This window comes from Ptychodera flava, chromosome 8 (genome assembly GCF_041260155.1).
Source record: "Ptychodera flava strain L36383 chromosome 8, AS_Pfla_20210202, whole genome shotgun sequence".
Lineage (NCBI taxonomy): Eukaryota > Metazoa > Hemichordata > Enteropneusta > Ptychoderidae > Ptychodera > Ptychodera flava.
This window is the reverse complement of record NC_091935.1, coordinates 8432564-8454301: the sequence shown is the minus strand read 5'-3', so window position 1 is coordinate 8454301 and position 21738 is coordinate 8432564. Positions and strand designations below refer to the sequence as shown.

Below are 21738 nucleotides of genomic sequence, written 5' to 3'. Positions count from 1 at the left end.
TCTGACCCTCTAAGTTGTTCGTTTTAGCTCTACTGAGTCTGCGCACAAAACTACAAGACCAGCTAGGTCACTACAAAAATACAGCTCACTGGTTTGCAAAGGGCAATGTTGATCCAAACTTACAGTAGTGAGGGATGATATACACACAGTAAAAACGTGACAAACAAGCACATTATTTTTTTCAGAAGCTACAAAACATTCTTTTATAACTACAATAGATTTTTTCTTGGTTTGTGTAGTGCAGACAGTTCAGTGAAAAATGAAAAAAATCCCTTGAAGGTACAGTGGGAATAGCTGGCTGTTGTTAATTTTGATGTTTGAATGTACATTAAGCCCTATGAAAGCAGACTTACAGAATATGTGCAAACAAACATACAGAATATTTAAGCATGAGGGAATATGCTACAATTTTTAGGGATATTAAAGCTTATGAATATTAATGAGTCGTCCGCCACTCTTGGAAGCCCTATACATTCACAACAGTGATACCCAAATTTGTGGACTTTTGAAAAAATCTTATAGAGGATGGTGTTTGGAGCCAGCAGCTTGGATTGTGTAAGCAAGTGATTTATGGCTTGTAGTATGTATATCACAAGTGACATCACTGCAACATTAAAACTTACATATAAGATGTCATTAAATGTTTCAGTTAAATCCCCCCCCAAAAAAAATTTTAAAATACCCCTCAAAAATTCCAGTAGAGGGGGACCAATCCCCCCTGGTATCGTATCCTAGATGAAACACTGCATTGATTACAGTAAATTTTGTGTTGTGTCAGTTCTCACAAGTCAGACTTACCTGTGGATAAACAGTTCACTTTCCTGTCAAAGAATTGTAATTCAGCCATATCAATTTCCGTGGCAGTCTAATAAACCACACACTTCAATTCTACTGATGAATATTTTATTTTAATAAATTGGTATTCAATTTGAGTGCGTTTCACGAGGAAATTGTTCACTGGTAGTTTGTTTGAATGCGTACAAAATGCACATTGAGAAATAAAAAAAAATGAAAAAAAAATTTCCCTACCTACGTACCCTATTTTGAAAACCATGTAATCGGAACAGCACAATTTTTTTTTTGCCTTACATCCGTGGTATGGCCAATTAGACCTTTTCAAAGAGTTCACATTGATTTTTGTGTAGGCAAGAAATTGTATTTCTTAGATTTTGTTGAATGTCATTCTAAATGGGAAGATGTAAAACCTATGAAGAGTATCACAGCTGATTGCACTATTGATGAGCTGAGATTAATCTTTGCAGAACATGGTCTACATGTACCTGAGCTGTTAGTTTCGGACAATGGTACACAATTCACATCTGATGAATTTGGATTGTTCATGAAAAAGAATGGCATTCAGCATGTTAAAGTACAGTAGCTCCATATCACCCTGCATCTAATGGCGCTGCTGAGAGAGCAGTGAGGCTGGTAAAAGAAGCCTTCACTAAACAAGTCTTAGCAGGAGATGCGTCTTTATCTCTGAAATGTAGAATTGGCAAATTTCTGTTTAGATACAGAACTACACCTCACAGTACAACAGGTGTAAGTCCAGCTGAGTTGATGTTTAACGTCAGTTTCATACTAGATTGCAATTGGTAAAACCCAGTCTTGCAAAGCGAGTAGAAAAGAAACAAAAAGCACAAAAAGAGCAGTTTGATCGTCATAGAAAACAAGAGAGATATTTTGAAATTGGTGATATTGTAAGAGTGAAAAATCCTGTTGTGATTACATCCACAGGGTTTCACCATGTGGTTTCACCTACTGTGAGCTGAGTGCCTTTTATCAATTTAATATTTTAGGGAGTGAACTCTTGCAACTCTGGTAGTAGGCAGTAAGTATTGTAATATTTCAGCCAATAGTAGCACCAATAGTTTCTGGAAGAATTTTATATGTGTAGAAGTTACAAATGTCAGAGTATTTATCTCCAGCATTGTACAGCCAGATATGCTAATTTCCAATCATGCAATGTCTTAACTTCATATCTATTTCAGAACAAACCCTGAAGAATATCAATCCAGAGTAGAAGAGAAGATGAAACAAACTACAAAAAAGATCAAGGATCCTATAGCAGACAGACTTCAAGTGAGTTATTAGTGTCCTGTTGAAAATTTAATATGAACACTTTTAATGTTGATTTTTATAGTATTGTTGTCACGTGAATGGTAACACCAATTGATGACATTTACTGAACTGTGTACTTTCCCAAAGCAGAGTGAGGTGATAGCTTTTGTATGATTGGATCAGTCTTTCCTGTGAAGTTTTTGCAAGGATTGTCATAAATTAGTATTTAAACCAAAGACTTCATGGACAAATTGTGCCAGGACACTGTTACACCAAACATTTTCATTTTGAAATGCATGACTTTTGAGTTTTACAGTCTCCCTTATGAAAACTGTTGTCCAACTAATCATCAATCAATCAATCAATCAATCAACCAATCAATCAATCAATCAGTGTGATTACTGGTATATCACAGAATGATCAGATAAAAACTACTTTTTATGCAGTAATTGTTTCATTCTCCTTGCGTACAGACGGCAACAGAAGGCAAGCCATCCCTGTCATCACCATCATCGGGAAAAACACACAGGGTAAGCTTGCTAAACATGTCATTGCTTTCAACTTTCCTACACTCTAGGTCAAAACACTGATATACCAGTCGTCTGGCATTGGTTATTTTACAGTACCTATGTGGCAGCAGTTCTTGCATGTCTAATTCCTACACACACTTGTCATCAAATAATATTGTCACAATCTTCAAAAAAGCAAAAAAGTGTTTCTTAAAAAAACAGTATTGTTTTGGGTTATTTTAGTTTGATATATATAAGAATTCCTTTCTGGAATTCTGAAATATCAGTAGATGAAGTAAATTCTGAATACTCATGCAGTGCTGATAGTCTCCCAACCACAAAGCTCTCAGACCAAGCCATCATAGTTAATGGCTATGTTGGTGTTTACAGGGAACTGCAGTCATACAGCTACGCCCACTCTTAGACCAATGTTCATATATTACAAGTATACATGACTTTGTGTGATGTGAAGTATCAACTCCAAAGGTTTATGGCTTCTGATCATTTCTGTTCTCCCTCACTCTGCCAGAGTCTGAGTTCTGTCCTGAAGCTAGATCTCATACAAGATAAAACAAAGGAAGAAATTTCCCAGGTAAGTCAACAAGACAGGTATCCAGAATTTACTGGTCTTACCATTTGTTGAAAAGATGTGTGTGATATTGCTGCCGCATTTGGTGAAGTTCAACCCATTATAAAAGGTTTACTTTGCTACATGATGGGTATTAAATTGTTAGTTTGTCAAACTACATCTTTAAAAGTTACAGAAATAATCTGCAAGCAATCATCAACAGCAATATATTGTATGATTTTTACAAAGGACAATATCTGTAGCATTCATACACTTTAGCATGTTATCATTTTAATGTACACAAAAGAAGGTCTTTTGAAATACTTCTTCTGTGAGAAATTTGGGATGGGGACATTTCTGTTTATTATCTCAAGACTATACACAAAAATCACGAAGAGTATTCTTTATTCATAAAGAGTTCTGTGCATTTCCGTAGTTGTCTGTCTCTCTGATCAAGTTTGTTTTTGAATCAACAGATTTGGAAGGACTACCATCGACAAAAAGATGGCATTTCAGCTGTTATACCGGTATGTTTTATCAACTGGAAGTTGTAATCATAAAAATGGTGTACTTCAAAACTATACTACTGATTACTTCTGGCTCATCTTGATCATAGTTGTCCTACGTTCTTTGTATGAATATTCCGTTTCAAGTATTTGTCAACAAAAAAGAGTAAAAATATGTACCAGTACTTTAGAGCACTTCAGGGTAGGTGATTTCTTTTAATTATATCTTCTGACTATTATTTGTATCATCCAACCAACAGAATGTAAACGAGGATCTATTTGTGCCATTTTAGTTTCGCTGCCAGCCAGTGCAATATGAGTATAATTCTTCACCTTGAGACATTCTCAGTATATGTAAAATGACGTGAAGCAGTGTGTAAACAGTGCCTATATTTATCTGGAATTTGTGACCAAATACAAAAGCATCATCTTGTGTAGGTACGCCTAGGCCAGACAAGCATTATTTATTTTTCAATATTTTATTTGAAGTTGCATCATGTATTATATATATGATCTGATCTTTCAAGTTTCATATGCCTGACTTCTCTCTCTGGTCTCTCTTGCAGGAAACGACTTACAGTAAAATCCATGAGAGATCACAGAAGTTTCCTTTGTTTTTATATCCATTACCGAGAGACCAAGGCTATGAATTTGTCATAGGACAGTTTGACGAACACAACTGTCATTTTACATCACTCATCAATTACCAAGTGAGTCATTTCGAAATTTTGATCACAATTTGTACCGCCCTCACCGTCAGATTACAGAAGTTTCCTTTGTTTTTATACCCATTACCGAGAGACCAAGGCTATGAATTTGTCATAGGACAGTTTGATGATCACAATTGTCATTTCACATTGATAATCATTTACCGAGTTGATCATAAGTTGTACTGCCTTTTCCTTTATTAGTACACTCATTCCTTGTGTGATCAACTGCAGCAAACACTACAGTAATATCAATGTCATTGCTCATGTTATCATTCTGAAACAAAGAGTTAAAAGTGATTACAGTGCAAAGTAAAATTATGATCATTTGCATCAAAAGAGAGTGTGTTAAAGAGACCTACAGATGTCCACCAATTCAATTCAGATTTGTTCTGAAGTTACCGGTAGATGTTAAAGTTTCTCATTAAACTGGTCTTGTTTCAGTGTCTGTGGTGATTTCTATACCATGTACACCTCTGTACCAGATTGAGTGGTTTGTTGCTCAAGGGTACCCTCAATGAGGGTCAATGAGAGGCAACCACGGAGAGTGCCCTAGAGTACCATGTACACCTCTGTACCAGATTGAGTGATTTGTTGCTCAAGGGTACCCTCCATGAGGGTCAATGAGAGGCAACCATGGAGAATGCCCTAGAGTACCATGTACACCTCTGTACCAGATTGAGTGGTTTGTTGCTCAAGGGTACCCTCCATGAGGGTCAATGAGAGGCAACCATGGAGAGTGTCCTTGAGTATCATGTCGTTCAGACTACTTGTATATCTTGTTCATGGCCACACACATATTATTTTAACCTCTCTCCTGTTTGCACACAGGCTTACCAAGAAAATGCACCAATTCTGATGACCATGATACACTACACTGAATTAATGAAAGAAAAAGGTTCGTCTCAATTCAATGCTTTTTGGCAAATGCATTCACAATGTTTTGTACAATATGATCAATGCAAAGCCTAAAAGAGTTTTACAATGTATATCCTGCTGTACCAGTTAAGTAGCATACAGATATCATTGAGTATAAAGGTGAATTTAGTTTAGCCTCCAGTCGAAGTATAATTCTTTTCTTTCTTTCTCTCCTTTTCATTTATTTGATAAATTTTTAGCTGTTGACTTTTTCTTACCTCTACCAGTTCTTAACATTTATTGAAGTGTGGAAAACTACAATGCTGACACAGCAGTGCAACTGTTTAGTGGTAGAGTTGTGCAAAATGGGGTTTACCTTATATAGCGCCCTCTACGACCATAACACAAAAAGTTCCCAGTGGAAAGATTCAAAAACTGTTTCATGTCAGACTATTTCTCATACAAAAGACTAGAAACGTCAGGCAGCAATTGATGTCCACAGACAATTGCAATGCACCTTATATCACTGTCAATAAGTCAGGTGTTTATGCATGAATGTAAATAATTAATATGACTTAAAATGACACCTTGTTCAGAAAGTTTGATTTGTTGATTTCAGGGATAGTATTGATGCATGGCGAACTTGACACAAAGTTACTGGTAAGTTGAACTCCATTATCACTGATTGATCTGTCAGTCCCTGATATCCTCTAATGATAGGAGAACAATGTTTCTGTTATACCAAACAAAATGGTTTGTTGCTGATTTTTTTGTATATCTTCAATATTGAACTGAACATTTCACTTTAAGCTTTTAACCATCATGTTTACAACATAACTCACCCTTCTCAATGCTTTTATTCATGTCAGATTATTTTCAAAGCATAATGGACCATGTTTTCAGTAAAACCTTATAGATGTGATATTTAGCTGAGTTATATCAACAGATTTAGACATTCCCCAGAATAGGCACATTGGAGATGTATACATTTGCTGCACCAACCATTCTGATTACACATCTTAGAATGGCAGCAGATCTATATCTCAGTAATGAGTGTGCTTTAGGGACATTTGCTGTGAAATATCATTACTATCATCTATTTCAATTACAGCAAGTCCATGAAGCCCAGTTCTTGGCCAACCAGGTCCAGCTGTACTACGGAAGGGACAACCAATCAAAGCTAGAGCTTCTAGACACATTCACCAACAAACCTGAGGAATTCAAATACACAGATGTGATCCAGGAATTGGAAAACACCAAAGTATCATTGCCATCAGAACAGTGAAATAGAAGCAACCATTGACCCCCAGAGTGACTGTGTTGTACAGTGTTCCACTCATTTGCAGTTACATGGATGTGAATATCATACCATAAGAATTCTAGGGCCGTTTAGGTCTTTCCTGACACTGGCTGGAATTCTCTAAGAGGGTCCAAACAATTTAAATCAAGGGCATGTTATAGATTGAGGATGGGATTGAAGGGGACTCAATGTACCAGTGTGATCATCTTGATACATAATCCATCCATTGTATTGTGGGTCGGTTTGACAGCAACAGCAAGATTTCAAAGACCAAGAGACACATTGAAGTTATTCAAAGACAGGCTTCTCTGATCTGTTCTACACAGAGCTAACAAGTGTACCCTCCAACCTGTAACATTTGTAAAGTGTTTGAGTCAATTTGAGAACCATGAAATATAATGTGTGCATTTTACTTAAGTGAAAGTCATTTTAATTTATTTGTAGGCACATCAAACTGACACAGAAGACATGCAATGCTAACCTTCTCACTACAAGCTCTTGGTATTATTGATTTTATGTTAATGATTTTATTACAAGTGTAATTCCTTGAACAGAAGAATTTGGTCAATGTGCTGCAACTTAGGAGGTCATAGCTGATTGGCTGTTTTGAAATGATTATGTTAATGATATTCAGCCAACCAATCATCTGCAACCTTCCAGGCCACTACTCATTAGCCCTTGTATTTTTATAAGGCTGTAGATACAAACAAATTGAATGGAAGGGTTATACATACAAACGTGATGTTCTGTTGAATTGTGTCACACTTCCATATTTACAGTGTATTTGCGGTGGCGCTGTTGCAGAATTTCTCATCCAAGATACTCTCTATATAGGAGAAAAGTTGATATTTTGCTCATGTTTATTGAGGCCAAGCAATGAAAGTTGAAAAGGGGAAGTGGAATTATAATTTGACAAAGATATTTATGACTTCTAACAATTGAACTCTTTACATAATTCCTGCAAGTTGGTACCTATTCATGTAGAATATCAAAGACATTCAGCCAACAAATTAAAACCCTTCAGATAATTCCTGGAAAACATATTCATGACTTCAAATTTCCAGAAATCATCTGAATGTTGGCGCATTGGTTGAAATTCTTTGAAACCGATAAGATATACGTCATACTTGTCATTGTGGGTAGCACTAGCAGACATCCTGCGACAGGATATTTGATCAACTTTCTGAAAATAACCTGACGTATGAATCAGATGTGATGGAAGCAAATGCAAACATCGTGTGGTTTAAATGATAACCTCCAAGTCTTTGTTATTACCCGGTAGTTGACAGCTATTCAGTGAACCAGCTGGAATCTTGCATGCAGAGATATGCAACACAGTGGATTATGCCAACCTGTGACTTCTCTCTTCCTCATTCTTTTACAGCACTTGCTAATTTTGTTGATATCTTGCTAAAACTGAGTCAGATGTCATTGTGTAATTTCAAAGATATTGTGTAAATAAGTTTTCTTACAGAGTGCTCAATAAAAAGATCAATAAAGCAAGATTGGTATATTATATATATTCAATATTTTATTCTGTGGTCAAAGTTACCGGTAATTTACATATTAACAAGGGCATTATTATCCACACCATGAAAAATATACCATAAACTGTGAATGAAGTAAAACTATTTACATGAGGTAATGTTGCTGCTTTTACTTAGAAGGGTAAGACAGAATGAAACTGCTTGCTATGTATGTGTACTATATGGATGCATTGAGTGATGCTTTCTGCATTGAAGGTTGCCCATATACAGAGAAAAATAAACTATGTGTTTATAGGTTGAAAGACTTTATCCTGAGCCAAACTTTCCAAACAGAAACTACATTCCAAAGTGCTGAACATTGGAAACGTCTGTAAGATTACTTTTCTCAATTGTACATGTGTTACACAGTATTGGATTGAATGATTGCAGTTTTGTGGGAAGATACACTTGAACAGTAATCATTGGTATTAACCCTTTGAGTGTTGTATTTTCTTTTCCCGCCAAAATTTTGTGCAACATTTTACCAATTTTCATGAATTTTTCCTTTATTTTTCATAATCTTGGACCAAATGGAAATAACTGTTTATTGGCTAGAGTTTTGATCAAAATTCTGGGAAAAATCTGAAAAAAACTAGCTGGGTTATATTTCATAATGGCGATAAAAATGACTTCAGCACTCAAAGGGTTAGTATATTATACAGAGCTTTCACATTTTCTGACAGCTGCCCTCTTGTGGCAATGTTTGGTTAACACTATAAATAGAAAAGTATTGCTATATTCAAACTAGTAGGAACAGCATGGTACAAAGTTAACAAACTTGTCGGTGCTTTTTCCGAATGACAGGTAAACATAGCTGACTATCGTACGCACAACAGTGACTAAACTTCACAGACTCAATCTCATTCATGAAAGGATATTCCTGGACATTTACCCATTTTGTAGAACATCAAATTTCACTCAGAAAACAGTATGGCTGCAACTTGTTCAGACTATCTCTATACCAAGAAAATGTATACAATCTAATGAAGCATCAAAACAGTACAGTCACTCTTGACAGCAAGACAAGGTAAAGCAAGGTGCACCTTCAAATGTAAACTATCAAAATTAAACTACAGGTGGAAATCATTTTTTCTGAACATGTGACATGGTTTCTGAGAAAAAATCATTCAAATGAGTAGCACCATCTTAGAGATTGACAATACAGCACCCTGAACACCTAGTGAATTATTTTGTACCTCCTAATCTAGCTGTGGGTCCATAGTTGTGGTGTTTTCGGATGGGATTTCCGCCTTTTATGGGCTGGTTTTGACTTTTACGATTTTTAACCCGCCACTACAACGTAAAAGTCAAAACCAGCCCGCAAAAGGCGGAAATCCTGTCCGAAAACACCACAGCTATGGACCCACAGCTACTCGTAATCTACGTTATGGGTAGTTTTCAGTTTTGAACTAAAAACTCTGTGATTTTATTAATACTGACACACACTCATCTCTGATTAGCATTTTCAAAAGGTACCTACAGTTTCACTGCAGAAAGTGTACATCTTTACCTGGAGCGACAATTTCCATAACTTTTGATATTTTCATTATATTTTGTTCCACAAAACAATTAAGATTTATTCATTTGCATTTCTCTACAGTTTGGTGAAATGCAAAGAATTAGCCTTGGAGACACAATGCGTTACGTTCTTTGTGTAGTTTTATGGTTGACAAATGTATGGTATTGTGAATTAAATTTATGTTGTCAACAATAACATTGGGACATTCAATACACACAGGCCGAGGTGCCATACTGGGTGCTTTGACATGATTTTGGGACTAGAACCAGAAAATATCCTACATCAAACACTCCAAAAAATGCTGGAAAATGTATTAAACTGACAGCTAATGGAGCTTTAACATGTTGACAAAATAACAGCAGAAAAACAAGGCAGGCAAGAAGGCATAAGTTTTCACATGATATAGATCACTAAAAATACAAGTTTATGTCAGCAAGTGAACTGCAAGTCGATAATGTAATAATATCATAAAACTGTATTTTATAAGACCTACTCACAAATTTTTCATGAAATTCAAAATATCCTAGCTCATGCAAAATAAAAATGTAATACATGTATATTTCCAATCCTTGTGAACGGACATTTTAAGGTAAACCTTGACCTCTTTTACCCATGATGCCACAGTGTACCATTATGAGACTTCCATTCCTAAAAGGAGATATCAGTTCTTAAATCTTTCAAAATATGTACACCGCAATAAACAAACACGTTAGACTAAAATGTTCTGTGATGTTCTGAATTCTTTTTACATGATTGTACATGTATATTGTCATAGTGTTTATGTAAATCACTCAATCATATAATAGGTAATTACCATATGCAAATTTGTGCGTTAACCTCCTTCAATTATCTATGTTGTAATACTGTATCCAATGAAAAGGAAATTTGAAAGGAATTTATGATACACTGTGCATGCTACATCCTTCTGTAATTATGATAGATAATTTCTATTACATCAAACATGACAACTTTTCAAATAATAAAATGCAAATGTTGTAAGACAAATTGTGAAAAATTCAACTGCTGCTTAGACCACTAACACTCAGTGAAAACTAAATAATTGGTCAAGTATTGCCTGATATCATGCTAAACCATGGAGAGTGCACTACAGTGTGTTTCAAACCAGCAAACACACTTACTGAAAACAAGAAATTTAGTCCAAAATGGCTGTCAAAGTTTTCACAAGGACCAGGTGAGAGTAGATCCACAATTCTTTTGTTAAGTATGAAATGCTCAACCCTAAGTCCCTGTAAACAGGTCCACACTCTCCATTGACAACAACAGGTGTGGGCCAAACCATGGCGGTGAAAGGGTTAAAGATTTATGAATCTCCCTGTCGGGAAGAGTTCACCGTACTGTATCTGAATCAAAAGCTGATTCGCCCAATTCACTCATGGAGTGAGCATGTTTTGTTACATGGTGGTAACCATGTACTTCTGGTTTTTTTTTCCTGCACAGTTCAACCACCAACCCTTTCACCCCCTGTTACCTTCTACATAGACACATCCACTCTATTGAAAACAACAAGGATCAACCACAATCTGGTCCCATAAAAGGGTTATATTATGCTACGACTATCTCACAGCATGCTGATGCAACACATGTTGCGGGACAACAATATTTCTTAATAATTCAAAAATTCATCATTAGTTTAAGAATTCAAACTGCACATTTTCTCCTATGAAGTATTTCTTTCAATGTTAGTAACAATATCTCACATTCTGATGTTGTCATATGTTCAAAATATAAATATTCTTTGCATAAGGTAAGCCATATATTGCATTCTCCTAAATTGTCTTTACATAATCATTAGTTATTATTTATGTCTAGCCTTAAGCTGCTCACCCCTGGCTCCTATAAACAGGTCCACAATCACCATCAATAACAATGGAAACGGGCTATACCATGGTGATGAAAGGGTTATTCCATGGCTAAAATAATTTGTTTACCATGGTAATAATATTAGAAAGCAAAATGTTCAACACCATAATTTTCTAAATTATTCACACGTACCATGCATTAATCAATTATTGTGACAATATTACTCTATAAGCTAGACCATGTGTTTATACCCTTATGTTAATATTCATTTCATAAAAACGTCTTAAAGAGGTTTTTCTACCCCACTAGGATCATTGCTGTGAAGTTTATATGGGTATTTTTGTACAAACATTCTTTTTTATATACATACCGGTAAAGTGAACAACTCTACTGAGAGGAAAAGAAAATTGTTCTTGAGGGCGCCCTTCCCTATAGGTCACCACTTTTGCATTTTATGGCAAGTTTATTCAGTGTCCAATAGCACCATACTGTCTATACCACCTGAGGTACTAAAAGATACATATGGAAGATCACACATCTGAAAGATGTGAAAGTGAAGTTGAATATTTCAGTCGCTAGAAAGTGAGATACAAAACAGCTATCTGTGTGAACTATATAAATCATTCTATTTCTGTGAATACTACAAATTTTACAATAGATTAAGGTTGTCAGAATTACAACCACGTTTTAGTCTGTCGTAAATACTTTTCCGTAAGACTTATTTTAGAGTAGATTGACCAAACATTTACAATGTTTAGATATAGTTCTGTACACATCATGCAGAGCCAGGACAAAGTGAAAACTTAGTAACTGCTCTTACTGTCAAATATTCACACCGTAATCTCTCACTTTGTCATGATTTCATGAAACTGTTCATATACACACACATGTCACTCTATGCGTTGTGAGGACCCCAGGCAACGTGGTCATATCGTTCTCTCAGAATCTTCTCCAACTCTTTGCCGTGTTCTTCGTCTCTGGTTTCAACCACGCATTTCACCTGAAGACAGACCACAAGACAACGAGATCATTTGATCAATAGTTCTCAAAAGAAAGATCAGTGAAATTCATGTCTTTCCATCCACAGAGAGTTAATAGCTTACAATAAATTTGCACACATCAAATGTTGTAGATAAAAAGGCGCATAAGGCCAGAGAAAAAAAAAATCTTGTTCATCGGAATTTTTGGACCAAGGCCCAGGAGCGGCGAGCGAAAATTTTTTTTTTTATTTTTTTTTAGGCCGAAGGTAAACGCAGTTCTCTGGCATTTTTTGCACAGATGCAGACAAGGCAAGATAATTGTTTCCCTTTTTAACCAGAAATATCTCAGACAAGAAACACTGATACTGGTAACTGAATTCAATACTATATTTCCCAACAATAACATAGGCCATTACATTCACAGTTAGTGTTTGCACAACATATTCTGAGCATTTCAACATTCTCTCAGCGTAAAACTGAAATGTACAGCAAATCACTGAAATCCAACAATTCAGTATTGTCCTTTAATATTGTCCTGGTGGGACCTAGCATCTGAGTTTTTTCATTTTACTTTGGCCCCATGTTTTGGCCTCTTTACCACAGTCTGTATGTGCACATTTTACACAACAACACTGTACTGTGATCGGAGTGAAGTCATCATTCAGAACATCGACGCAACCATGTGTTTTGTCATTGCCGTAAATTTTTATACTTTTGATGCAATTTTCATTCAATCGGATGCACCGTCCATCTGCTGTCACGATCTTGTTGAACAAATCTCCGAACGTAATATCAGGACAAACACTGAATAGCGTCTCTGGAACTAACTGTTGGCCATCACGTCAAATGTTGGCGATCAAATTAATACTCATGATGTGACATGTACTAACCTTTACAAAACGAGAAAATTTCTGGCCAAATCGACCCACTTTGCGTCGTGATTCGCCAAATTCAGACGTCACAACAACGTGTTGGCGGTCAACTAAGTCCGAACACGTATCATTCAAAATCCCGTGCCCGCGAAAACCCGACACAGTGTAGGGCGCCACCAGCGGCAGTACTAAAAATATTTGTATTGCGGAAGTAAGAATTTGCCGCGATCAAAAAAAAAAAAAATTTCCAAATATGCCAAAGTAGAAGCGGCGATTCCGATGAACAATTTATTTTTTCTTCCTGGCCTAAGCCATATTTTTCTAAGGAATGTTAGGAACACAATGCAGTTGTAAAAATAGGAATATTTTCTCTCACTTGGTTAAGAAATTAAAATACAACGAAACCAAGTATGCATAATTCAAAATTTATTTCATATTCATACAATACACTTCATTCTTGTTAAATTTTTAAGCAAGTCAGGATTTTCAGGTGATTTAAGACATCATTCAGAGCAATTTACAGATTTTACTGACGGTGCACAAATTAATAATTGGCAATTTATGGTCTCCGACTAAAGAAGAACTTCTAAACTAATCAAGTCTTACCTGAACACTAAATATGTCCGTTCTTAACCAGGCTCTTTCATGGAAAATGTCTTTCAGACTGCGGAAAAAAGAAAAAAAAAGGAAAATATATAACAAATAAATTGACTATAATTCACAGTGGAGAGGTTTCATCTTTGAAGATGGCATTTTTTTACAATACAGATGTATTTTATAGAATGCAGAAAGTGTGTTCTATAGCTGTTTATATAGAACCAAAACAAGAGGGAAAGTAGGGAGGGGAAGTAAGGAGGGGAAGTCAGGAGGGGAAGTCAGGAGGGGAAGTCAGGAGGAAACGACTGAGAGTGGATTCATTCATGGACTGACCTTACTCCTGCATCTGCAATTAATTTTGTGAGTTCCGCTATTCCACCGGGTCGATCGCTGACTTGAACGATGAAACGGCACAGTCTGCCATCGGCAGCAAGACCACGCTCAATGCACCGTCCCAACACTGCTGTGTCTATGTTACCTCCGCAAAGTGGAATAACCACCCTTCCAGAAAATAAAATAAAATGCGAAGAAATGTGTGAGCTTTGCAATAATCGGAGTGGAATAAAAAAATTTTATGACATCAAATAAATATGGAATAACACCGTACTTTTTTATCATAGTGCAACAACAATGAGATCATGAAATTTGATCATAGCGAAATTACTATCAGGAAGTGATTTGAGTGGAAAAAATTGGTCATAAAAAAGATTGCCAAATTGTAAATTGCTGATAATAGAACACTCACAAAGTAAAATGGTTTAACATTTTTATAATCAGACCAACATGGAAGAAAACACATCAAACACACAGAAAAGAGTGATGACAGTGTGTGATGACATCACAGTGACATCATACTCACTTTTTACCCTCCAATTCTGGAAGTTTGCCTGCCAATATGGCCGCCAACCCTGTAGCACCAGCCCCTTCAACCACAGCCTTTTCCAGTTCTATCAGCCGGAGGATGGCTAAAGCAATGTAGTCCTCACTGCAACAGGAGCAAATACCGAAACAAATGATATGACTTGACAATTAAGTGAAAAAGAAATACAGTCAAAAGGAGATACAATCTTTTGTGGTTTGATTTTTACCAAGTTTGAAGTACAGATATCAAGACAGCTATTTTTCCATTTGTTAATGAATTTCAAACGATACATGTGTGACAACACTATAGTTGCCAGCAAGCCATGATCATTGGCGTGTCCTCAAACAAGAAAAGTGACCACTTACCTGACCGTCACAACTTTGTCAACCAGTGGTCTGGCTGTGGCGAAAGCATTGACTCCAACTGTTGGTACTGCCAGACCTGGAGAAAGTTATAAGTACCTCATTTCAGTAAAAACTACGCTACATTGTACCGTTATAAAGCCCCGTGCAGAACTCCTAGGACTTGACCTTGACTATTTCATTTAAAGAGGACTGCCAAGTATACATTGTAGGTCATCGTCAATTAAACCTGTGAAACATGAAGGTTATCTGACCTACTTTGCTTTGGTATGTTATCCATGATTTTGATACACATCAGTGCATTTTGTTTAACACTGTAATTTAAAGACAACCCCCTCAATCCCAGGCCTCCCTTCATATTTGTTTGTTTTTGTTTTGAAATGTACAATTTCTGTAAGACATTAGCATTTTTTACTCTCTATACAACAATTTTAGATTTTTAGAATTTAGATGTACGTAACTCTGACAGACTGATTGTCCTTTTATTGGTGTAAATGTAAATTGAAAGTCATAATTTTGTTAATTTTATTTTTCAGGGGACTCCGACATCATGATATACAATTTCAGTGATAACAGTTTGTCCTGTTGTTCAACTAGAAAAAACAATCCTTATCTTCAAAATGAATCAATAATGCATGTTTCTAGTACAGAAAATAAAGTGAGATTTACCATCTGCAAGAGTGGAAGAAACTTTTGTGTAGACTGGATGACCAGCATCGATGGCTGCTTTGAAACTTGCACATCTCTCTGCTTCTGCTCCCTGTGAGAAAAAGTAACAAAATACACTCTGATGTCTATAATGCAAACACACATCTCTATCCTTCCATTTTCTGTGACAAGAATGACAAAATACACTATAACTACAATGCAAAACAGATACTTAGATACACACATGGGAAGAGTTTTAGGATTATACATGTATGTTGTTTCTACTGGCCGGGCCTTGAACACTTGAAGTTTTCAAAGAACTAATTATCGGTACAAATTAACCATTAACATAAATTTTATGTGTCAATATAGACACATGTCAGATAATTATGTTTAACAACAACTGATTCTCAATGTTACATTTATCTTAAAGTTTTGTTCACAAGAATGACAACCTCACAACGTTTATCAGCTGAAAACTATTGAGAATAAACACAGGACAACCTTGTGTGGGTTTCCAAGATTTTGATATCTTCATGTTTGAACATAAACAAAAAAGTTTATAATTTCACCATTCAACTTACAATGACTTGTATGTGTGGATACAGACTCTTAACGGCCAAGGCCGTTCCAGCAATTAACCCCGCTCCCCCTACTGGTACGACAACAGCGTCAATGTCAGGCACTTGTTCAACAATTTCCAATCCCATAGTTCCCTGCCCTGCCAGGATGTGTGGATGGTCATACCTGCAAGTTTGGAAATTCAACAATGAAATCTTACAGTGTATACAACAAACAAATGCCTAGGTTAAAATAAATATTCAAATTCGACACATTCATGCACTCTCAGACTTATTTGCAGTGCCTCAGTGGGCTAATACGAAGCATCTCGGAAGCTCTGATTGTTCTTTAATATTGACTTAATCCCCAACAGCTAATCGGGCAGAGAATGGCCCCAGTTTAAGACTCCTAAAGTTGTTGTAAATATTGACAATCAACTGGATAAAAACATGGAGCTACCAATAACCTTACGAGCTGCTGCACATTTCCAGGCTTCAGTCTTCCATGAATTAAGCCGATCAATATTCTAAAACAATGTTTTCACTGTTTTCAAAAATCTCCTTGTATTTCATAGGCTAGGCATTAATTTTGTTTGATAAACGTGATCAATCATCTGTAGTTTTCATCTCTCTACTGCAGCCTTGCACTCCGACACTGTGTTATTGTTAACATGTCATCATGTGATATCACGGCATGTGCTGAGGATTATGCAAATCATATCAACTCAGATATTAGCATATTATGGTACTCCAACATATCAACATGAATTGTTGGTCAATTATAAATCAGGCTTTCTTTACCGTATAATAGAATACGAGACTTACTTCCCTGTTTTCTTAAAACATACATAACTTTCACAACTCACCCATTTATGTATTGTAGACCTTTCTCCTGAGCTAGTTTCATTGCATATTTCTTGGACTATAAAATAAGAAAAAATATCATGATTTCTGCTTGTATAATGTCAATATAGATGTACACTTCCCATATTCATGGAAGTTGGATATTGTATACAGACAGATCAGACACACTATGCAATTCAACTATGCCTATTGTTTGGTCACTGTACGTATCAACATTATTCCCAGAATTTCCCGTCTATTTCCTCCTCCAGACAATAGATTAATATTTGAATTCTGCACCTGGTGTAGTCGAATGGAATGCCACTTATTTCTGACTCACATGTGGTGCACCTGCAGAGTACTTACTGTAGTAGATTTGTAAAACAACTTTTAAGGTAGTACATGCCTTGAAAGTGAAAGACTTAAACGTTTGATCAGATTTTCCGCTATGAAACCTTCCACCATGTTCTTACCAAATAAAGATTCAGGTGTCACCATGCAAACTTTGGTACTAAAGAAACACATTACCTAACATTTACTGAGATCTAAAATTCAAAATGGCTGCCATTAAAATCCCTCTATTAACTACATGGGGAAAAATAAAAAATTGATTTTCCAAAAACTAAGATGGTAAAGATTTTTCTTACTCCCAGGGCTTTAAAGCAAGCTCCCAAAGTGGTAGATCACAAAAGAATCGTAAGAATTTGAGTCTGAATATCTCTCCCCCCCCCACCCCCCCACCCCCCCCCCCCCGGCACATTCTACCTTCAATTGTAAGAATTTACAAAGTAAATGATTACCTCTCCTAAATCAGCACCAGTTACAATGACATTAGCACCATGTTGTTTGCACAGGCTGATTTTCATAATAGGAGCAATGATTGGCATGACAACAAAGACAGGAATACCAAGATCTTTGCCATGATACGACAGCGCCAATGCATGATTTCCAGCCGATGCCGCAATGACTCCACGCTGCTTCTGTTCTTGTGGTAACATCAGCAATGTATAGCGGGCTCCCCTTTCTTTGAAGCTGGGCAAAATTTGAAAAGAAAATTATCTGTTATATCAGAAAATCAAATTTTTTTCAAAGGTGAGACAGTTTGTGCCAATTACAAGGTCAAATGACAAAAGCACAAATACCAGCATAATTTTAGGTTTGGTGACCTTGTAAGGTGAACTATTTATACACATTTATTGAGAAAACATATGGGATGTTTACAATATTGACATGTTGTTACAGGCAAGACCATACCAGTATTGTTATCAACCAAAGTGGTCAATGATTATAATGTTTTCGACATCTGCTCACGATACACTGTACACTCGGTAAAAGCTGATACTAGAATTCCTCCGCAAATTCTTCTGTCGCCCATGAAAACTTAATATCGGCACTTCCTCTTTATCAGTGATGTAATTGTAACACTTGTTATTTACAAATTGGTCCGTGGGTGCTTTGTGTGTGGCACGTATAATCAAGGCCCTACCCTTATTACGTACAAAGAACATATATGATCATTTATGGTCATTCCTGCACGGGAAAGGTCATGACGTCATTGGTCCAAAATCACAACAAGAGGTGTTGGTACTGTTTTGTGTGTGGTACGGGGAATTAAATGAGAAGGCAGGTGTTGGTCAAGAGACTTGGACTAATGTGTGACTTTCATTCTTTAAGAGAGTTTTCCAAGAAAGTATATGTATGGGACTTAAATTTGGAAATGACATTGGTCTCACAGTGGCGGTTGTAACAATTTAGACAGAGTGCCCTATGCTTGGAATACGGTTTCCTTGTCATAGTTTAAATCCATAACAACATATCAATTTACTTATCAATCAACATTTAATATGTACACTTTGCTATCTTTTAATTCACAATTTGCCCTACAAATCCACTTGCAATTATGTAACCATTTAGTTTTGTTTTTTTCAAATTTTGTTACTCTGTTGTTGTTTTTTAATGGTTATTTTTTATTAAATTTGTACATTGCTGGAATACCAGATCTGGAAACCAACTAAGCAATGTAATACTTTTGACATCATATGTCTCTGAGCCATTTCCAGGAAATTAAGTTGTGTCGCTATAGACTGATTCCGGAAAAATTGCGTCATAGGAGAAAAGGATCACTTCCTTTACCTTCCAGTGTACTGCAAAAATTCCTTCTTGAAAAATATCTCAACACCAGTCATTGCTGACATGTGTGATCTCTGGAATGGGAAAAAATTAAATATCCTTAAAAAAATTCCTATAGGAATAGTGAGCCAACTGATCATAAGTTTGTTACACAATCAACAGTACATCCTTGTCCTGCCAAGTTAATATTTCACCATCAGGTCAAAAGTTTATTAAAACTGGTGTGATTGAAACGCAACATGCCTTATGTGATGCATTTTTTCACAAAAACTGAATAGTTGAAGGTCCCTGAAAATGAAGATACTGTAAGCATAATTTTTATGGACTAAAGCTGCTATAACAGACAATTTAGCCTAATGTATAAAAACCCTTTAGGTTTTGGCTCAATACTGCTTTTCCTGACTGGGTAGATGGGGAAGTGATACTGTTTGGCAGGAAATACAGATACAGTTGAGTTTTAGAATACATGTACTCAGTAGAATATATTTGATGTCACACAAATGATTGTTAATTTCTTGAGGTATTTTGTCATTCACTTTCTCAAAACTTCTCTGTTGGGCTGGGCCTTAGTGACGCCATGGCAATAGGCCTAAAAAGTCTGATGGTCTGATTTGTATAATGCACCGTGATTGGTCAAAAGAATGTTTTTCTTCTCAGAATCACAGTATTTAATCTGCATACAATCCTTATTCCCTAGTCTTACAAAGGAATCCTTTCTTCAATGAACACAAAATGGGTTTTAGCAAAAGATCAATGACCCCAGATGACCTTGAAGATGCATGACTGTGTACAAAGAATCTCAAACTCGAAAGAAGATATCACTTTGGCGAGTTCAACCCTTTCACCACTATGGATTAGTCCAAAGCAATTGTTATTAATGGTCATTGTGGACCTGTTTACAAGCAAAAGGGGGTGTACAGTTTAAAGAGCACTTACTTGGCATGGTGTCCTTTGAATGCCATTTTTGATTTTGTACGCAGCAGCGCTGACATCCTGAAATCGTACCACAATAGGATTCTCTGGATCACAAAATTCATCTTTCAATTCTTCTTCGTTGTCGTCATGGTTTTTAGAATTAACCACTCCGTTGACAGGTTTCTCAAGAGAATCTTCAGCTGTGGGCATTTTGTTTGCTTCTGTTTTCATCTGGTGTTTAATCGTATAATTGTAAAAGAGATAGTAATATGTTACACTATGAAGATTCACTTTGGCATTTCTTCATAAAACTTCTTTCCTAACACTATACAAATTTATACTGTGAACTTTTAGTGAAACAGATTGCCAATAAAACTTAGATTATCACCTTCAATTACAAAGAAGCATGAGATCAATATTTATGCATATCCTTGAGAAAAGATCAATGGGATCTAGGTGCTAATTTGCTCCCTTTATTATATAGTTTCCGAGGTTGAGTATTAAAACTTTTTGCGAAAGATTTCCTATGGGGGAAAAGGGAAATAAAATACAGAACAAACATACTTTCATTGTTTCAAACTATCAGCAGGCATACTGGCATTTGAATGACGGCACTGGCCTTGTTTTTCACTCAACCGTATCGCTTTCATCTTGTAAATGTCTATAACATGAGTTCACCTTCAGCGAGCTCGAAGGTTAAATTTGGGTTAAAAATTTGATAACGATACTAGGCGAGATGGGTACCGTCATTTCATCGAAAAATCTGTCACCATCGACTTGCAGTCCAAATTAAACGGTAAAATTATGATCAGTAGGTAGAAATACACCAAAATATTGTCTTGTTACTGCGCCAGTTGGAATACGACCTTGTGCCATCGCTCGGTCAAATCGGCATAGTAGCCCAGTATGAGTACGATTTCACTTTTTAAAATGTCCAGGACCGATTTCTTCCTTGATTTGCGGCAGAAAAGCGTTTATGACTTTCACTGATGTGACCGTAGCTGCCGTGACAAACTTGGGTGGATGTTTACGATTAGTGGTGAAGTTGACAAGATAGATGGTGCTTGGACCTCGGACAAACATCTGCCGCAAGTGTCAATCAAGCCTGTGCAGTATCGTTCGCAAAACATCAACGGCGTTTTGGTTTTTCTAGGCTGCCTTAATCCCATGGTTATACATTAACAAACGTTGAACTTACCTGTGTACGCAATGTAGTACTTTGGGTTTATCTGAACTGTGTACCGCTCTGCTCAGTGACCTTGTAAATGATGAAAACGCAGTAGCAAGTGTCCTACACTCTCGGTGGTCAAAAGCGCAAACTGGTACAAGCCGGGTGAAGTTTTAATACCGATGACGCACACACCAGCCTTTGGTACCTTTGTAGATCTCTTTGCTTCAGTCTTCACGCACAACGTTCGATGTTGGAGTGATTAATGTCAATTTCATGCGTGCTAGGTGCTATAGTTGTTGTTAGTGGCTCGAAAAACGATGGAAAATTGTTTGATAGACCGATGAATTTGACATCAAAACACAAGCTATCGAGCAGCTTTCGCACAACAACAGTACGTTTCACAATATGGATACGGCTTAACTC

General features: G+C 36.4%; 2 protein-coding genes across 3 annotated transcripts in view; one reads left to right on the top strand and one right to left on the bottom strand.

The window, feature by feature from the left end:
• Nucleotides 1-8025, top strand: part of LOC139138385 (ATP synthase mitochondrial F1 complex assembly factor 1-like) — a 21399-nt gene extending 13374 nt beyond the window's left edge. Inside the window, exons 2-9 of the mRNA XM_070706749.1 lie at nt 1992-2082; nt 2535-2591; nt 3100-3162; nt 3615-3665; nt 4211-4354; nt 5183-5249; nt 5829-5869; nt 6321-8025. Of these exons, the coding sequence (XP_070562850.1) occupies nt 1992-2082; nt 2535-2591; nt 3100-3162; nt 3615-3665; nt 4211-4354; nt 5183-5249; nt 5829-5869; nt 6321-6494 (688 nt within the window). The 3' untranslated portion in view covers nt 6495-8025. The remainder of the gene's footprint in view (nt 1-1991; nt 2083-2534; nt 2592-3099; nt 3163-3614; nt 3666-4210; nt 4355-5182; nt 5250-5828; nt 5870-6320) is intronic.
• Nucleotides 8015-21738, bottom strand: LOC139138383 (L-threonine ammonia-lyase-like). 2 transcript variants are annotated; one of them, XR_011553597.1, is made up of 13 exons: nt 21343-21738; nt 20166-20375; nt 19233-19303; nt 17900-18131; nt 17123-17178; nt 16281-16443; nt 15718-15808; nt 15052-15127; nt 14684-14809; nt 14158-14325; nt 13834-13891; nt 9420-12375; nt 8015-9243 (listed from the first exon to the last, which is right to left on the bottom strand). XR_011553597.1 is itself a non-coding variant. In XM_070706746.1 (12 exons), exons 2-12 carry the CDS (start codon nt 20373-20375, stop codon nt 12271-12273), a joined length of 1356 nt encoding a protein of 451 aa, XP_070562847.1. In that variant the 5' UTR covers nt 21343-21738; the 3' UTR covers nt 8015-12270. The 2 variants fall into 2 exon arrangements, 1 of the variants encoding a protein (XP_070562847.1); XM_070706746.1 differs by having other exon boundaries at nt 8015-12375.

Coding starts and splice junctions, on each gene's coding strand:
- LOC139138383 (XM_070706746.1), bottom strand. CDS start 20,375: ATGAAAACAGAAGCAAACAAAATGCCCACAGCTGAAGATTCTCTTGAG. Junction 15,809..16,280: donor ATCCACACATACAAGTCATT/GTAAGTTGAATG, acceptor TTTTTCTCACAG/GGAGCAGAAGCAGAGAGATG. Junction 14,326..14,683: donor CCAGAATTGGAGGGTAAAAA/GTGAGTATGATG, acceptor ATTTTCTGGAAG/GGTGGTTATTCCACTTTGCG.